The 18,646-nt window shown below is 38.3% G+C and overlaps 1 protein-coding gene across 1 annotated transcript; it reads left to right on the top strand.

Annotated features, from left to right (window-relative positions):
- Window positions 1–16,818: 16,818 nt before the first annotated feature.
- Window positions 16,819–18,372, top strand: LOC113859512. The gene is made up of 3 exons (XM_027492265.1): window positions 16,819–16,839; window positions 17,063–17,707; window positions 17,809–18,372. The coding sequence occupies exons 1-3, from the start codon at window positions 16,819–16,821 to the stop codon at window positions 18,370–18,372; spliced, it is 1,230 nt and encodes a 409-aa protein (XP_027348066.1).
- The last annotated feature ends 274 nt before the right edge of the window (window positions 18,373–18,646 follow it).

Here is an 18,646-nt window from a genome sequence, read left to right as displayed (position 1 = left end):
TGGGTGCAGAAGTTTTAACAAATTAGAATACATTCGTTTGTGCTGGAAATTAATTGTTCTCTGAGGAATGTCACATATTCGGACTTATCTGTAAAACTCCTAGTGATTTATACTCTGACTTGTCACGAGCAATAAAATCCACAACTTGGAAGGTATATTGGCCTGTCACTGCTGAGAAATTGTGGAGTTCTCGATAGAATTTTTTGCGTCCCAAGGCATGTAATTAATCTATCCTCATGCGTTTAGCTCCCTTGATATTCACATCATGAAGAGGAGAGCATGTGCCTTTTGAAATTTCTACTGTAATGTAGAAATTCATTTGTCAATCGTTGAATTAAGTTGTTCATGTGGAATGATTATTGTTGCGTTCTAAGCACGATTGCATGAATGAGAAGTATTCATGAATAATTAATTAAATTAAATATAACTGCTTAGCAGAAGATTGCTTATTGATTAATAAACAAATTTTCTGCAGCAAATCACAGGGTTGATGATAGTTGCATTCCATATCATGATTTCATAAAACTTTATTCTAAATCACTGACTTAAATTACCATACCACCATTCAAGAGCAGAGAGAATTGCAAAGGTCGCGATTCAGGACTCATTCTCAACCACCTAAGGTTCAGGCCTCAACCTCTCAATCCTCTTATCCAATGAAACGAAGCTAACCTGTCATATAAGTCGTTCACACCTAAGAGCAAGAAGCGAGCTATGAATTCCATAGACCCCATTAAGCAGGAGAAGAGTGGCCAGCTAAGAAAATCTCTGGCCATCTAGCTTAGCATCTCACAATAAAGTGCCAAGAGATGATTGGCCCAATCGTCTCCAGGTCTTACAACCTATTTCAGATCAAAACCAATCTCTGAACCCTCACCTTCATCTCTATCACTCCATTCAGGACAAGATCTATTCGATTGGCACATCGTACAATCTTCACCCCCCATCTCTCCACCACCATTCGAGCACAGATCTGCTCTTATCGCCAATCTCTCAACTACACCCATCACTCTCCCACCAAAGAAATTCGACTATACCTCTCAGGATGGCCTTCACCACACCAACGGATCATGATCCGCAATGCATATCTCAGAAGTGAGGTCTTCGATCGATGATTAAGGTTTGTCTGAAGGCCAGCATCATCTAAGAATTTAGAAAAAAATTGTTCCCATGACTAGAGCATTCAAGGAATAGCATGGAGCCGATACAACTTATCCTGAAATAATCTAACATGAGTGAATATCTCCAGGGAGAAATTCTTCAAGGCTCGTACAGTGTCTTGGGCTTTAGACAAGCAGTTTCGGCCTGGCAGAGTTGGAGGGGAATAAAGTTTCAGACGAATTCCCTATGCTCAAATGCCATAAGAAGTTCTAAAAAGGGGAAAATCAGACTGGGCCGAAACCCCTAATTTGTTGCGACATCCATTGCGTGTCAAAATGGCGATGAGAAGGTTTTGACTCTCCACCATTCAAATATCAACAAGCGGTAGCTGTTACACCTTACAAGTACTAGAGCTCTTACTACTAGTGACCTAACACTCTTGTCACCCCAGACTACTTAACCATAACAACTTTGGTATAGGGCGACATATGCTCTAGTAATTGGACTATTTGATTTGGTTTGTTTCACACAATATTATTCTGGAAGGATTGTGATAACATCAGGTCAACCATGCGACATAGTGGGATGAAGCGTCACATATTTTTCAGATATCTTAATTCTTGGGAGCATCATAGAGCATATGGCCCAACCAAAAGAATCGTGCTGTCCCTTTGCCAAAGTATTGGAGATGTTATCTATTATTAATACTTCTCAAGTGTCTTTTTGGGGGCCTGTTTCAGCATTGGGACAATCAAAGCTACACACTTAACTTAGCTATGAATAAACGAGAGGCTGAGTCTACCATGCTTTTCTTTGCGCGGAATAGCTTTTACATCTAACATTAACATAGATTAGAGAGGTAATAAGTGATGTATCTTGGGAATACTGAAAGTTCACAAATAGAGCCAGATTCATTTAGCCTTTCCTTCAAGTATTTCATAAACGCGGACTATCCTCTAGTGGACTTTAAGAACGCAAGAGGTCAGGTTAAGTCAGTTTATGAAGGTACTTTATCAAAGAGGACAACAATGCAGTATAGAGCAGATTGCAAATCCATCCATCTCCTGCAGCTTCTGAGTGCTGACAATTGAGCATTTCTATGCGACCTTTTCCATGGAATGCAAATTTCTGCAGCCGATACCCCAATCTTCCGTTCAAGTCAATATTCACAAAGAAAATGAAGAAATACTTCAATAGTTGAATTTGAGGCGACACTCTGAAGCGCACTAGTAATAAGGAGTCAGAACTAAAACTGGTACTAGATAATAAAGTTCGACGAGAAACTCTGAGTCCTGGCAGAAAATAGCCTCCAAAGCCTGGAATTCATCGCTTATTGGAACACATGTATTATGCTGTAAATTTCTCATCAAAATTCATTAATCTTTGGCTCAGAAAATTTGTGGGTAATTTTGATAACCATAAAGAAGAAACATTTTTGCGATTATTATACTCTCAGATGGGATTAATTTTATGCTAGCAGGAATGCCCAGTGCTTCGTTCTTCTGTTTTTCAAAGAACTGTTTATGCCCAATTACAATAGCACCCCACTTGTTTCCTCTTACGGGCCACCATTTATAGATATGGAGGTACACGTGAGAGAAGACAGTTCCGAAGAAAGACAAAGATAAGGTTCTTGACAAGAAGGAAAGGGCTCAGACGGATCAGCAAGTATTAGCAGTGAGAATGATCTTCAGATCTAAGTGCATATTTAAACTCCTCACTGTTATTCTATTTCTCTTTTTTTTTTATAAAATTCTTGTCAGTTCTAAACACATTCCTTTTATTGTCTCACATCGGTTTGTCAAATCACTAATTGGATACACTTTTGGATTTTTAATCTTATCACATTCACTTACACTAATTTTCTGTTCACTCTAATATTTAGCCTTCATTAACTAATTTACCCATTTTAATTGCGCTGCTGTTTTAATTTGGAAAATCTGGCCTTTTGATTTTCTCTTCGTGCCATGGAGTTTAACTATTTCAACTAACACAACAATCCATCATCACACTATACAATTGTGAATGAAGACCCTTCGGACTGTCTTGCACAAGTCTATCCCATTTAATATCAGCGTCCGGTTGCTTATCGGTGTCTCTACTCTTCTTTACTTCACTCGCTCGAAACCTCCACAATACTAGCTGAAATCTAAGTATTTTTGAATATAACAACCAACCAATAACTTACCCGCAATTTGACAATTACATTCTAAAAATGCGGCATGTACGCATTCTGTGATGTAGAGCCAATATTTTCTATTAAGTTTACATTTATTTCCCATTCTCAAAACTGTAGATCCACACATTGTATTTTCACTAAGTTATTATGAAGAACGTATGCCACTAGGCTAGGCTTCAACTATCATATTCGTTCTTTGTCTTTAAAGTTTTGCTATTATAGTGTTTTTCTATTATGGAACGCCAAACAACATAGTATCTCTATACATGGCTTGTTTCATTGCTCTCTAAAACTTTGATTCACTTTGATTCTTTAATTTAACATTAAATGTCATGTTACAGTCATAACTCACAAAACATCCTGATAGAGGCCATGTTTGACAATCATATACTTATTTTTATGCCTAAACATGACCCTTCTTCCTAATTCGCATTCAAATTGCTGTCCTTCGTCTTATTAATCCTTTCTGTGAGCCTATTGGAAGGTATTTCTCTTTTTCCTTTGCAGATCTCAATCTTCCTTATTCACGTCCTTGCACTCGAAAAACAGATTTTATTTAACAACGGCTTTATGCAAATTTGATCACCGATGTGAGTCTTTTTAATTACAAATGAATGACGTTTTATTAAAACTAATTCTAATGGCCCACTCAATTAATTTAGTTATGCCACTATACAAAATTAAGTTACTTTTGGCACAAGCTAATTTAATTTTAAGTTTGGACGGCCCTATAGAGTGGAGTCAGATCAAGGATTTCAGAAATAATCTAGATACGTCGTAGTTCATAGAAAAGTCAGGGAGACATAGATATACAAAGAACCAAAAGTGTGCATAGAACGGAGGAAACGATTAAAAAACCCTTTATACATGCTAGCATTAACCAAACTAATGAGAGAGTTTAAACACTCGTATGCAAAACAGTTATCAAAGGTGCTATTGAAACAAATAGAATGCTGAGTTTGAAAATTACGTGTATTGCACAAAGATTCTAGGAATCTAAGAAATAGTTTATAAGAAATAGGGAATAAATACTGAGCAGAGAAAGAAGAAAAGAATTTGAGACAATAGAAGAACAATATATATGCTAAGCATGCACAAAAATGATTCTTTAGTATGCTCGACCATAACTGAAGGGACGAATTTAATGTGTGTAATGATGATGCTCTCAACAAACCAGACTTATGTTTATAAATTTAGCTCATTGTCACTCAGAAAACTCGCCTTCTGATCTGTTTGTATAAAGTTGCAACCTTAGTTTCTCTATTTTTGTGTCGCAAAAAGTATACCCTTTTATCGAAGCGATGTTAAACTCGTAAAAAGAGTTCCCATCTTTGATGTCCCTATCGTTAAAGATGGTTCTCAGTTCACTAAGCACCACGTGATCGCTACAGAGAATCATATGGCGAAGCAGTAAATAACTGGCATAGAGGCAAGGTTGCTAATAAGAATTTGAATGATTATAGAGGATGGGAAACAACTATTTTCCCCAAAAGGCCACGTGGTCGGTGAAGTTTTGTGTGAGAGAAATGCACTGTCCCTTCATGTGAGTAGGTCGTGCTATGGAGGATCTTTTAATGGTTTCTCAAGCATGATGGAACACTACGGAATGATATCATTCTAACTTTTAGATATAGCGCAATTGTTTTGCTTTAAATTCTTCTTGAAATATCGAATGCCATCACTGAGGCAATCTGCAAATCGATTGTACTACTTGTAAGTCATTCGATGTAATACATCTTGATTCGTTCATTTTGCGAGGAAATATTCGAACAATGACATTTAGGCAAGATTAGCAAAAAATGTTTGCTATATCAGCTTAGTTGTAGAATTGGAGTTCTTTGAAAAGTCATAGTGAGCCTCTTATACAAGAAGAAACATCTACACTTGTGTCTTTAATGCTAGTTATTTCGTCTTTGTAGTGACTAGACATACAGACATATCAAAATTCTCCCACGTTTTTTGTGTTACGATTTCATCCCTTGGTATCGGTTATGAGCTCAATGTGTATGAGGTGAGTTCTCCATATTTGCATCACCTCGCATTTCTTTCTTTTAGCCGATTCTAAGATTTACTAACGTCACAACATTTGCATACGAAATAATTTTAACTTACAATTAATTTGAAATTGCAGAATACGAACATTTCAATTTTAGAAATTAAAAGCTTTATTAGGTTAATTATTGAGAAATAGTAATTAGATCTTTATGTAGCATGAATAAATTTGTGATAGAGTTAATGTATAGTTCATTCCAACTTATGATAATTAGTTAGCTGTTCTTACATGAAGGTATATAAGTTACTTCTTAAGTGTTTTGTTTTAATTTATTACTTTGATTGTTTAATTTGATAGGAGTAGGATTATATAAATTTTGGTACATATTTTGCTCTTGGGAATCTTACTGTCTTTAGTTGGTTTGAGATGAAACTTAAGGGAACAGGAAAGGTAAAGAAACGCCAAAAGTCTGGACCGCCCCTTCAATAATTTTTCAAGAATAGTTGAGAAAAGTGTATTCAAGACTTTTGAGTTGTGCTTGAGGGGAGAATTGATCTTACTAGAGGTTTGTCAAAGTGAAGTGATCACTTCGCCATGAACCATATAGCTAAGTATCTGAAAAGATTTTTTTTGCAGTTTCCACTGATTTATCCATAAAAGTAGAACGTGATAGATTCCAGTACAGAGCAAGTCCTTCCTCCACAGCAACAAGTTGGGACCAAAGTGAGCTCCACTTTCAAAAAGCTTAAAGAGCGTGGATGCGCAATCATGATCCAAGCCTTAGCACCTCATGATATCAAGAACCCAACCATAAAGCGTAAACTTACTAGTTGAATATTTGTGATAGAGTTTACAGTCACTCCATGAGCAGCTCAAAAACTACCTTGTGCGTCCCTGCAGTTGTCGACTGTTATCATCAAGTAGTAGACTACGTTTTCCAGGACGCAACGGTACTATTCCTAAATACTTTATAGGTAAAGAAATTTTGCCCGTCGTGCCTAACATATTTCCAATGGGCATACCAGAGAGGAAAAAACCCAACTAGAGTGTGGCATGGACCGCGCAGGGCACCCAAAAACTCCTCTAGTGCTTAACTACTATTTCTATTAGATGAGTTAAGTTAGTATAAACGTAGGGAAAAGAGGAAGAGTTCATTGGTGAACATTTTATGTGAAATACCTAAACGTCAGAAAAAGGGATTTCTGTTCATTTCAGTTTTTTTATTAGTTTCTAGTTCGAGGCGCAAACGTGTAGACGTAGAGAGTAGGGATTTCAGAATCTTGGAGCTTCATCTTTGATATTAGAAATTGCGAGTGGAAGCAAGCTATTCATGGTCGTTATGTGAGGTGTTTCATGTCTGGGCTGACCTTGCTTACATGGCTGATCGTTATTTTCGTTGTTCAAATCAGCTCTAGAGTATTAATTTACTCATCTTCTGACTATATGATACATCCAATAGCTTGATATTTGAATTTGGATCTGGAGATTTTATCATTAGTCCTAGTGATGGTGAACTTTAGAATTTGGGCAGATCGTTATTGATTCTGAACTTGGCAGTGTAGCTGCCAAGAGGTCCAAGTCTCGTGAGACTTTAATGGTTTTCTCAATTTATTCTGTTGCATATTATTACAATTCTTAAATGAATCCTCAGAGGAATAGAGCCTTGTTTGTCCAATGGAAATTTGTTACCTCAGTATTATCTTGCACGGATTCATGAACCACATTTCATTAGCAGACGCCCATGGTTCCATGGGAGGCTTTATAAGTGTTTTGTATCCTTAGTGGAATCAATTTGAAGGGATACGGAGGTTTACTCTTGGATTTTGATTCTCTCGCATATTGCATTTTGTGTTTCTTAAATTGAATCTTAAAGCAAACAATTATGGTAATTTCTGAATTTTTCTTTCTAATCTTAAGGAGTAATAATAGATAATGTTAATACCCGTGGAATCGTTGATAGGTCTGATATTTCATGTGAGTTGTAGGAAGGAATTAGTATGGACGTGGATATCAATTTCTGAACCATCAGATATCTAATGTATATAACTGATTGTTTCATTATTTCCAATGTGAGACTCTTAAAGTTTAATTGTGATATGACTTTTATTGAATTATAAGAGCATTTTGGTAGAAAGCAATTTTTCCGAGCTATTGCTTGATATCTTCTCTTGGTGATGAGACTGGATTTTAGTGCTCTACACATGACAACATGTGTGTCCAGTTATGTCTTGTTTTTTCTGCCAAGTTCCATTATTTTTTAGTGGATGTCATCCAGTTTTGCTAATTAGATTATGAGTGTTAACCCTCTACTCTCTTACGAATTTGTTATATCGAAATTAAAAAGCCTACATTTATAATGGGTAGTAAGGTTCTAATAGAAGTAGGATAGCTTGAATCAATACCCGTGGATGAACAGTGTTTAATTAGGAACTCTTCTGTGAAAAGTTGGATAACTTCAGATTGCATACTAGCTCTGTCTAATACCTTAGTGTGCAACTTTTGGCATAGTCTGTAGTAGGGAATATCTGTCTATACCTAATTGTTCTAATTAAATTTGCACGAGATTTTGATCTAACCTCATTCCGATTGCTCATTGTGCGCAAAGTTCATTTTATTCAGAGTTATTACTTTACACTCTCACTAATCAATGGTCTTACCCAAATTCCGCATCGTATAAATTTCTTCTATATTATTTATTTCATTTATATACCCTATAATCACCATAGTTTTATATGAATTTGGTTAAGCGGACACTTATCAAAAAATAAGTACCCTCGTACCAAGTGACAATAGTTCTTCTAGATGGGTGGAGTTGTTCGCATTCATTTACTCCCAAAATCTTTATTATTTGGATTTTGTTAGCACCTAATTTTGGATCTATGTGATACATCATACCCATATAACCAGTTTTTGGTTGCTATTATAAATTCTAGCCTATATGGTATGTTTGCCGAGTGCAATTTATACCCGATTGCCTGAAATTCGCAACTATATTTCATATTGCCACTACATCGCGGAATTTACCACAACAATTCCAGAACCTATTTCAATTTGGCACACACAAAATTTACCGTTGATCTCTTTCGTCAATGTATCCTTTCGCATCTCCTCAGAGACTCTTTCCAGATATGCACCATAGTCAGCTTTTTACTCAATCTTTAAAAACACTGTGTTCCAGCTTTTTCGCAGATCTCTCTGGTTAGAAGTTACTTGGCCAAGCAAATGTGCCAAGGGATTTCATCCTCGTTTAAGTGGCAACTGTCGCGTCAAAGCTCTCAAACTGCCATATTGTCACTGCCCTGCATTTAAATAGGATTTACGTAGAATAAGATTCAAAGCCATTTTGATGCAACAAAAAATCCAACGAAGAATCTTCCTTCTCTCTCTTAGTGTATCCTCTACTCCTGTTGATCATCACATTCGTGGGTTTCATTCTCTCGAAGTTCCCTAACTCTCTAAAATTTCTCTCCGAAGGAGAGTTTAAACTATGAATGCTTGCAACCTCCCCAACACCACCACTCCTTCATCTAATAATCACTACACAACCAATCTTTATACTTTCGCACCACTGTAAATTCTTCATTCATTGATCCTTTTTCGATGATTTATCAGTGTGCTGCTGTGAAGGCACGACTTTCAAGCGGTCCTACAACTACTTGGTATTGGGAGACACTTTTTTTGATAGGACCTATGGCTGCTGTGTGTTTCTCATGAATGCCGCAGTTCAAAAGCTCTCTTCTTTGGAATGAGTCTTCCATCTTTATCTTAGCCACTATATCTCTCATTTCCTCACATTTCTTTCATTGCTAAGAACGTCTCAAGGACTTTAGGCGAGGCGTGCCTTTTCTGAATCCAAAAAGATAGGTTTCTTCAACTCCTATTGTCCTTTTGTTATTGCTCCTTGGTCGTTCTTGAAAAACAAACATCTACTGTCAAAAAACTGGATATCCGTTGTAAATGAATAATGATTCTTAGGCCTTCAGCACACCTTTGAGTTTTCACAAATAGCCATATTGAGCCAATCCAAGCCGCCGGATCTATGTACCAGTTGCTTACATAGAGTTTCAAAATTTATTCTACTTGATTTCTTCACTTTATTACCTCTAAGTTTGCATGCGTTTATGTCGGTAAAGGGAAGGTAATCTGTCATTTCTATTCTTCGATTGAAAGGATCTTGTTAATTGCATTTTTGTACTACGATGCTACGGTGATGGCTGATTTCTTAACTTTTTCTCCTGTAGGGTCCATTGCGTTTCAAATCACACAGCCCAAGTTTCGTTCTCTTGGTTTCGATTATGTCATCTTGCGGTGGCAACAGTAACTAGACGCTCTTGTTTTGTTCTCACAAACTTATCTCTCTGATTGTGGCCGACCCTGTTCACTCCAGGAGAAATTTAATAATCAGTCAGCCGGCAAAGTAAGTCAACCCTATGCATGCTCTTCATGGAAACTCGACTGAATTTAATGCCTACGCTCTCAGGTTTACTGCTATTGATCCTTCGACGAACATATAAATATAGGTCTTTTGATTGTCTACTCCCATTTCGTGGATCATACTCGCTTGTGGTGAAATGGTATGTTGTTCGCTTAGAGGTTGACTAGTATGCTTTCGAGATATATCTCTCATAAGCCTTCGGTACAAAACTTTATTAAAACGAAAGATTATTGCTCCTAGGCGACGCTACCCAATTGATCTTCTGTGAAAGATCTACAGGTTATCTCTTTGTCGATCCATTTCTGGTTGTTTACTCAGCACGTTTAAATGAACGCTGATTTCTACTTGTAATGGATTGGGTCAACATCTCGCCAACAATCCTTTCTCCTTTTAGTAGAAAAACAGGTATATCTCCGGGCCCATCAAAGATTCACCCGCATCGCTTATCCCATGAGGCTCATTGCAATGAATTCATGGAGCTGTAGCTATACCAGATTCTACATTCTTGTTCGATCTTATTCTGTGCTTGAAAAGAAGTTCCAACTGATATAAAACTTCCTTCAGGTCCTGAAGTCTCGGTCGCTCTTGGTTTGTGTATGAGAGGTCATACTCTCAACTGAAGTAAACGTCGTGTGAGTAGTATAGAATTAAAAATCCCATCCCTTGCATAAAAGTATCGACACCTACTCACATCACTCCCACTTAATTAGTAAAGGTAATTATTACGACCTAAGTTCATTAAGTCGCACAAATGTGTTGAGATGGGATAAACCCATACTATGTGACAGTTTCGTTAGTCATTTAAGTTCACGACGACAAAAGGGTTTTACTTTGCAAATACCACTCAAATGGCTACCCATATTGCAATGGCGTTACGAAAAAACGTGTGTTTCAAAAAGAATTGCTCGACCCCTTTTAGACTTGCGTGACTTAGGCGAAAATCCTTCTTTGAATGTATGATACTTTAGCTCTCCACCTCTCAGGTCTATCTGAATACACACGGAAAGCCCCCTATTTCTGACTGCTTTAAGTTCGTTACGATCCGAAGTTCAAACGGCAAAGGTAACTTATATTTTTTCGATCAAATTGATACCATTATAGTTTAAGAGGACTCGCATGTAACTCCACTCACAATAGTAGGGCGTCAATAACTTTTCTCTTTCCTGTTTTACAGTTGCGAGTTAGTTGAGCAGATCCCCTCGACTTCGGAAAGATTAGTCGAGCGTCCGCGCTTCATGTATAATCACCTCGGTATATTTAGTTACCGATTAATACATAAAAACCTTCACCAGATTCTCGTTGCTGATTTAACAATTCATAAACATACTTGCTCTTAACCTTTGCAACGAAATTAATACGTGGTAGAGGATCTGTGCTCTATTGTAGAGGCATACGTGTTGGATTCCAGCTTCCCTTCTAAATTGAACCTCTCAGATAATAGTTGAGCTTATTGTAAGAAACTCTACAACTTATCTCTTCATTTAGGATGGGCGAACCCGAGAGATACGGTCTCGAAGGATATTGAGAAACCTCTCAGTCATTTCCCTTTAGAAACATAACAATTTGATAGAAGTATGCTCAATATGCAAAGTGCTACATATGGAGTACGAGTCTTTAGGGTTCAGTAGATCAACCCTTGAAGATTAAGAAAGAAAGGCTTATGTCATAGGAAGAAAAACATTGAACGTAGGGCCATCACACTCCGGGACTCTAGAAGATTATGGGATACCATTTGGTGAGATATCTGTGCTCCTTATTCGGGTTGTTTGACCTACATCCCAATTTAAATTGTGGGTTTCCTGTTCCAAACAACATCTACAAATCGTTTCACAACATAACTATCTATATTAGGAGATAAAGTATACTAATTCCATTGACTGTAATGTGTGGCATTATGCCATAATGACCAATTTTAAATGCCAGAAACACCTACGGTAAATTAATATCCAACTACAGAGAATGGGGTTGGTAAAACATAGAAAGAATGCTGGATTCAAACCTCACCTTGCACAAATTCAGATTTGAAAATCGCATAACCAATTCACGCCAAACAAGGGAGGTGGCAATTGAAAGCGGAAGCCTCTGTTTATGAGCGGGTAGAAAAACCATTACTGAGAGGGTTCTGGGTCTATAGAGAGGAGAAATTAGGCATATCGGACTTGCCTCATCCAGAAAATGTGGATAAATGGAAAAAATGAAGATTGGTGCTGATTCAATTAATAACTTTATACTCACAATTGGAAAACGATCTATTGTATTAACATGCACGGCACACATTTTGAGGCCTATGTATGATTAACTGCCTTCTGAATTAGGTTCAGCACCCGCTCATCGTGTCATGCGTCCCTTTAGAGCGCAGAGGAGGTATTTCAGAGGTACTTGAAATGTAGTGGAGTGTCGGAGGTTTTGTGCACTGACGATCTCGGAATTTCACCTCGAAAGTGGAATTTGTTGGTAGCGTTTTACTTCCATTGTGTATAAAAATTCTGGATTCCCAAGTCCAAAGTTGACTCTGTGATCCACAGTAGTCGGATTCCCCGCTATAACTATTTTATTCTGAATCTGATATTATAGTCTGTGACAAAAAGGAAGTCGTTATTTATAGCCACTAGGATGGGGGCCAACAATTTCTGAAATTGCAAACTAGTCATTCAAGAGACGTTATGTAGCAAGATGCAATTTCTCGGAATTGTAAGAATGCATGGAGCTCCTCCCTAATGCTAAATCTAAGGATGTTAGTAGCGCTTAAGAAATTAAGTCCCTCAATCCTGTTGATAAGTACTACGAATTGCATCCATTGCCGCAGTCTCTTTCCCACTTAAATGTAGGAGGCGTATATATCACGACTGTGATCATAGACTACAAGAACAGCAATGTGTATTATGCAGTGCGCGTTACTATCCATTCTCGGAATCATTCACATTTCACTGAATTTATACAAACTTGACTCCACTATCATTCGTTATAGTGGGTGCTCCGCGAGTTAATGTTGTTGCGCCCAGAGTGGCAGGCTTAAGGTATATAGCTTTAATGCATTAAATTCCTCAATAATACGGTACCTGTCGACCCTCAAATATCACTGGACATTAATTCAGGTGAGAAATTAGGATGTGGCATCTGTTGATACCGAAATGTACATCGCTTGCTTGATAGTTGATATCTCGGTCGCTAAAGTGCATCATGCCTTTTCAAGTTGGGAGCAACCTGTGATCGATCAATCGATGGGGTGAATATTGAATAAATGTAGGAGGACGAAATACCTTGAATTGTACGAGACTGCTAAATGTGCACTAACATTGTTTGATCAGGAATACCTCTTACATATCTGAACATTACACTTAGTTGAATCAAAGGAAAAACACCAAAAATACCTGTCATATTTATTTTTTCATCTAACATATCAGATGGGATAATAAAGTTCTCTTTCCAAGAGAGATATAAACATGACAATTAATCTTTCATCATTCATAAAATCCATACTACTAATTCATAAATAAGTGATTGTACATAATACAAAACTATCCGAAGGAGAGACGCATCATCCAGAGAAAAATCATTCAGCATTAAAAAGATGGTGAATAATGAAATTGATTTATAGCAAACATTGTTTGCAAGAAAACGGATAGTAGCCAATAGTGACTAGTCACGAACATACGCGCTCATAAGACGACTGTTTGCGAAAACTTGAGCATCAAAGTTTAAATTCCTAAAAATATAAGAAAAATAGGACACCTAAACTTACGACACAAAACTGGAAAGACAGTTCCCTACAAGCAAACAAAATAACATCAATCAAGAGGCGAATTGAACCTCAATTAGGTCAGACTTGCGTAATAGTGCAATGTTTCAGAGGGAAAGCAACGAAAATAGGTGGTGCAGCACAGAATCTCCACCAACATCCTTAACTGCTACCAGGCATTATGGAGTAGAAATGGTGATTTGAACGATGTGGTCTATTTTAGGATGGTAGGACCTCAATAGTTAGATGAGTGTTGCAGAGTGGCATAAAAGGGAGGCATGATGATGAGTTTAATAAATACTCTATAGGAGGAACCATTCACACTTATCATGGTATATCACCAGTGCTCATGGCAACGGTGGAGAGAATCGTTGCGAGAAACTAAAACGAAATGGTGAGGTGCACAAGGAGTGAAACTTGGCAGTGTGAGGTGATGACGGAGATTACTACATACATGAGTAGGAGGGAATGAGCAAGAAAGGGACGAGGAAGTGAAATGAGTAAACTATCGAGGGAGTGTGTTCACCTTAAGAGAGTATCAGAGAAAGATCAAATCATGGAAATGAGAGTTTCGCAGTAATACTGTTAATTCCATAGCCAGCGAACTTTATTCGACTCATTGAAAACTCACTGCGAGGCAAATAGAGGATTATACTAAAGCGCAAAATGGAACGCATTGACAATGAATTATGGATAATTGAAGTGGGCCTAGGACCAAAGAAATTTAAAGTAAATCGATATCGCAGACAAAATTTGTGCACCTTACTAGGACTGCATGAATTTAAGAGAAAGAGAGAATTTAACAAGCCTTATCACCTGTCGAGATAAGGAGATACATCTATAAAAATAAAAATGGGATTAAAGCAATTTTCCGGAAGACAAGGCTTGAAATACAGAAGGGTTTGGTCTTGAAAGATTTCTCCAACAAACATAGATCCAAATCAAATATTAGAGAAACCCACGAGGTAAGAAGAGGCACTCACGTTATTCTCAGACATCCCAATGCACTACAATTATCCCAAACAATCAATCAGTCATTTTCAGTGACAGATGATTTCAGCATTTAATAAGTGGAGATTAAAAATGTAATGTACACAACATAAGATTCCAATTACAATCACCCACATGAATAAGTTACTATAACCGCAATACTCTTAATTGACTAGGATCAAAGATGAATAAGAGCTTAATATGGTAATTGAATGTCGGTTTTGTAATGTTTATCCTGTACATTCCATACATTTATAATCTACTTTTCATGTTGAAATAGCGATGACTTATGATATGTCAATGGTGATGATCACCACTCTATGTCTCTGAGATGCTTGGCGTACTTGGACCCATTGGTGCAGGATCATACAATAAATAAGATAAATCATATATATAGGCTTCCCGATGTATTGCCGATCTCGGGGAAGGACGCATAGTCAAGTACTTTCCACTGCGTAAGGGCAATAATATAGTAAAAAAATAATAATAGCACATCATTGATGTAGTGCCCGACCTAGTATATGAGTACGCAGTTGGCTAAGCAGCGGCACGAGGGGGCCACAGAAGATACTCATATACTCTAGTTGGTCCAAGTCTGGATTGTGCCACATTTGAGACGGTTTCGGGTTAGTGGTCCCCCACTGGACAACTCCATAGATTATACCAATATAGGCGGGTACTGCATCGGTTATTATTAGTCTAGATTGTGTCACTTCATAATTATCAATCTATTGCTCATATCAGCCACCCAAAAAGATGGTCTGAGTATTGATTGATTGGAATATAATAGGTTTTTTCAAATTCTTCGGATGTGACTGTGTTTTTGCCAAGCTGATATCATACGAGGCCGAGTTTGAGGGAAAACAAGTAGTCTCACACGAAGCATAGTTTTTGATAAATATTGTATGCTTTTTTCATGCCATAAATAAATATCTAATAGAATGCAAAGTGACGTAGCTGTTATATGTCATAAAATCTTATATAGATAAGTCACAATCAGGATCTTTAAATGCAAGGAATAAATGATTCCAAAGGCTAATTCATCATATATAATCTTGTGAAATGACTTGATGGCATTACAGAGGCACAGCTATAGGTATTGGAAGTTCAGTCCAAAGGGGGAACACCCGACCTAAGTGGCACATGGCAGCTGAGCTCCCTGTAGCCGGGTCGTGACCCGCTTGCAAGACCTTAGCCAAACCTGACGTGAACTCCATAATACTAGGGTCGGGCACTACACATCAATGATGTGCTATTATTATTTTTTCTATATATTATATCTGTGCAGAGTAGGGAATGGAGTCCTCCGATCGCCATACGACTTGAATCTATCTATCTATCTCTATTGTAAATGCTGGGCAAGTCGCCAGTCATAGAGAAATGGGATCCCCATGCATCATATGCATGCTATTAACACATGAGTGATTATATGGGTGAGATTAAAACCTGCATTCATGCATCATATGCATTATTATTAGGGATGGTTGAATATTTGTGAGATTGACTATGATTGTGATTACATTTATCTCCCTATTATATGCTTGAACCTTGTATGATGCTGAGTGTGAATTGTTGAGTGGATTTGTGACTGTGATGCCTCCTTCCTTGGGGTTTGGCTATAATTGATGTTTATGTTTGGAGAACTCACCCCTGTGTTGTGTTGTTTCGTATTGCTTTCCTTTTATTTATATAGATGAACAGGAACAAGGTGAAGGTGTTCATCCTTCCTGTTGAGGATGACATATGGGTGTTTGATTCTGCGGCCCAGCAGAGCGTCTTTCGCGGATTTGCTCGAGTGATTCATGGAGTCGATAGTGGAGGCTCATGGATTACCCAGTATACTGCCGACACACTCATCGAGATTGTCTTCTCTGTACCTCCTGGTGACACTCAGTTACCTTACTCCGCCTTCTTTGCTTCTCCCACACCCATGTCTGTAGATCCCCGTACACCTACTGCCAGATCTACTCCTGCACCTGCACCATTCTCTTTTATGTCTCGCACTTCTCCACCCGTGCCAATGGAGAGGGATATCCATGTAGTGGAATCCTCCATTAGGTATACCACCATGCCCTCTTACATGCATCCTGCACAGCCATCTACTTTGGTTCCACCTACTGCTACGCGTTCATCCCCTCACCCTGCTGGATGGATAGAGGACGATAGTGGAGATTCTGTGGCTGCAACTCCTAGTTCCGCTTCCCCGACATCATCTGAGGAGTCTGACCCTATTGAGGATTATTCGCCTCTTGATTGATGTTATTTTTAGTTATGTTGTAGTGGAACTGTTCTTAGGGAGTTGGGTCTATTTCTATTTTACTTATGCTGTGTTCGAACCATGCTGACCGTACTGTTGAACTATGAACCTATCGTTTCCGCAAATGATATTTAATATATCTGAGGTATTTTCTGATGATGAGTTGTGATGATTTGATATGATTATGTTATTGATAGTGAGTTATGGATTTATGAAATGAGAAGATATATGCATGTTAAATCTCTTCTTGAAAGAGAACTATTATTACACACTGTATATGTATGAAAGAAAAAAAAAATAATGACCAGATTTTGGTGTTTTCTGAATTATGATGTGATAAAGTAGTTATCAACAATGTAGTGAATTAGGTCGCTACATCAAGGTATTGCTCCTACATTTCCCATGATGATGATCAAGCTAGGTGCTCCAAATTTGAAAGTGGACTTCGACCCGATATCAAGCAAGCGATTGGCTATCAACAGATTGCACATTTTCCTGAATTAGTGGATAAGTGTCAGATTTATGAGGATGACACTAAAGCAAAACAAGCTGCATGGAAGAATACCGGGCCCCAAAGGAGTGGAGGAAGTTCTGACTTCAAGATGAGGGAGATACGAGATGGAAAGAAGCCATACAGCCGTCCTGACCATCAGCCAAGGAGAAATCCTCCTAGCATTAGAAGACCGGATCATGGAGGACTGAGTCAACCTGAGCTACACTGTTATAGCTGTGGAGGACCTCATCTCCAACGAGATTGCCATCGTAATCTTGTGACTTGTTTTAGATGTGGCCAACAGGGTCACTATACCTCCTCTTGCCACCTAGTGAGAAATGATGCGGGAGGAAACGACAAGGGAAGGAATTGGACTGGGAATCGCAATAACAATGGAAGTCAGAATCAAATGGGGAATCGTCGTCAGTCAAACCTCGACACCTCTAGGAATCCTTCTGGGAGGCCTAACGTAAAGGGACGCATGTACACGATGAGCGGTGCTGAAGCCACTATTCAGAGGGTTTGATCCATGGTGCGTGTGTTATAAATGATGTTTCTTTGAGAGTGTTATATGATTCAGGGGCAACACATTCTTTCATTTCCAATGATTGTGTGAGGTAGTTGAAGTTGCCTATTTCTCCTATGACCGAAAACCTTATTGTTTCTACCCATACCGGTCCCTCTATTGCCACCTCCCTTGTTTGTCGTGATTGTAATGTTTGCTTGGAAGGTCGAGAATTCTTTGTCGACTTAATTTGTTTACCCCTCTCTGAGTTGGATATTATTCTAGGTATGGATTGGCTTTCTGCCAACCATGTCATGTTAGACTATCCCAATAAGAAGTTAGTTTTGAATTCGTGTAATGTTGAAAGGACCAAAGGTAGGACTCAAGAAGGCAAAGATGCTCAGTGTACCCATACTCCAAGGGATGTGAGGCTGCAAGTTTTCACAATTTTTACTGTTGAAGACCCTAAAGATGACCCTGTGCTTGATGAGATACCTATTGTTAGGGAATACCCTGAAGTTTTCCTCGAGAACGTACCTGGATTGCCTCCAGAGAGAGAAGTTGAATTCTCTATAAATTTGGTTCCTGGCGCTGGACCAGTCTCTATGGCACCCTATCGAATGTCGTTAGTAGAGCTTGCTGAATTGAAGCAACAATTGGAAGAGTTGTTTGAAAAATAGTTCGTTAGACCGAGTGTGTCTCCGTGGGGAGCCCCTGTCCTACTCGTCAAGAAAAAGGATGGAAGTATGCGACTTTGTGTGGATTACTGCCAGCTTAACAAAGTAACTATCAAGAACAAATACCCCTTGCCTCGGATCGACGACTTAATGGACCAGTAGAAAGGGGCGTCTGTGTTTTCAAAGATAGACTTGAGGTCAGGATATCATCAGATTCGAGTCAAGAAAGACGACATTCTGAAAACAGCTTTTCGAACGCGATATGGTCACTTTGAGT

Source organism: Abrus precatorius, unplaced genomic scaffold (genome assembly GCF_003935025.1).
Source record: "Abrus precatorius isolate BTA unplaced genomic scaffold, Abrus_2018 Scaffold2, whole genome shotgun sequence".
NCBI classification, from domain to species: domain Eukaryota; kingdom Viridiplantae; phylum Streptophyta; class Magnoliopsida; order Fabales; family Fabaceae; genus Abrus; species Abrus precatorius.
Note: the sequence above shows the minus strand (reverse complement) of the source record. Positions and strands in the feature narration are given on the sequence as shown.

Bases quoted from the DNA above. Each gene is read 5' to 3' on its own strand.
- LOC113859512 (XM_027492265.1), top strand. From the start codon at position 16,819: ATGATATTTAATATATCTGAG. The intron at 16,840-17,062 runs GTATTTTCTGAT...GTAGTGAATTAG, and splicing joins TGATATTTAATATATCTGAG to GTCGCTACATCAAGGTATTG. The intron at 17,708-17,808 runs GTTTGATCCATG...TGTGTGAGGTAG, and splicing joins CTGAAGCCACTATTCAGAGG to TTGAAGTTGCCTATTTCTCC.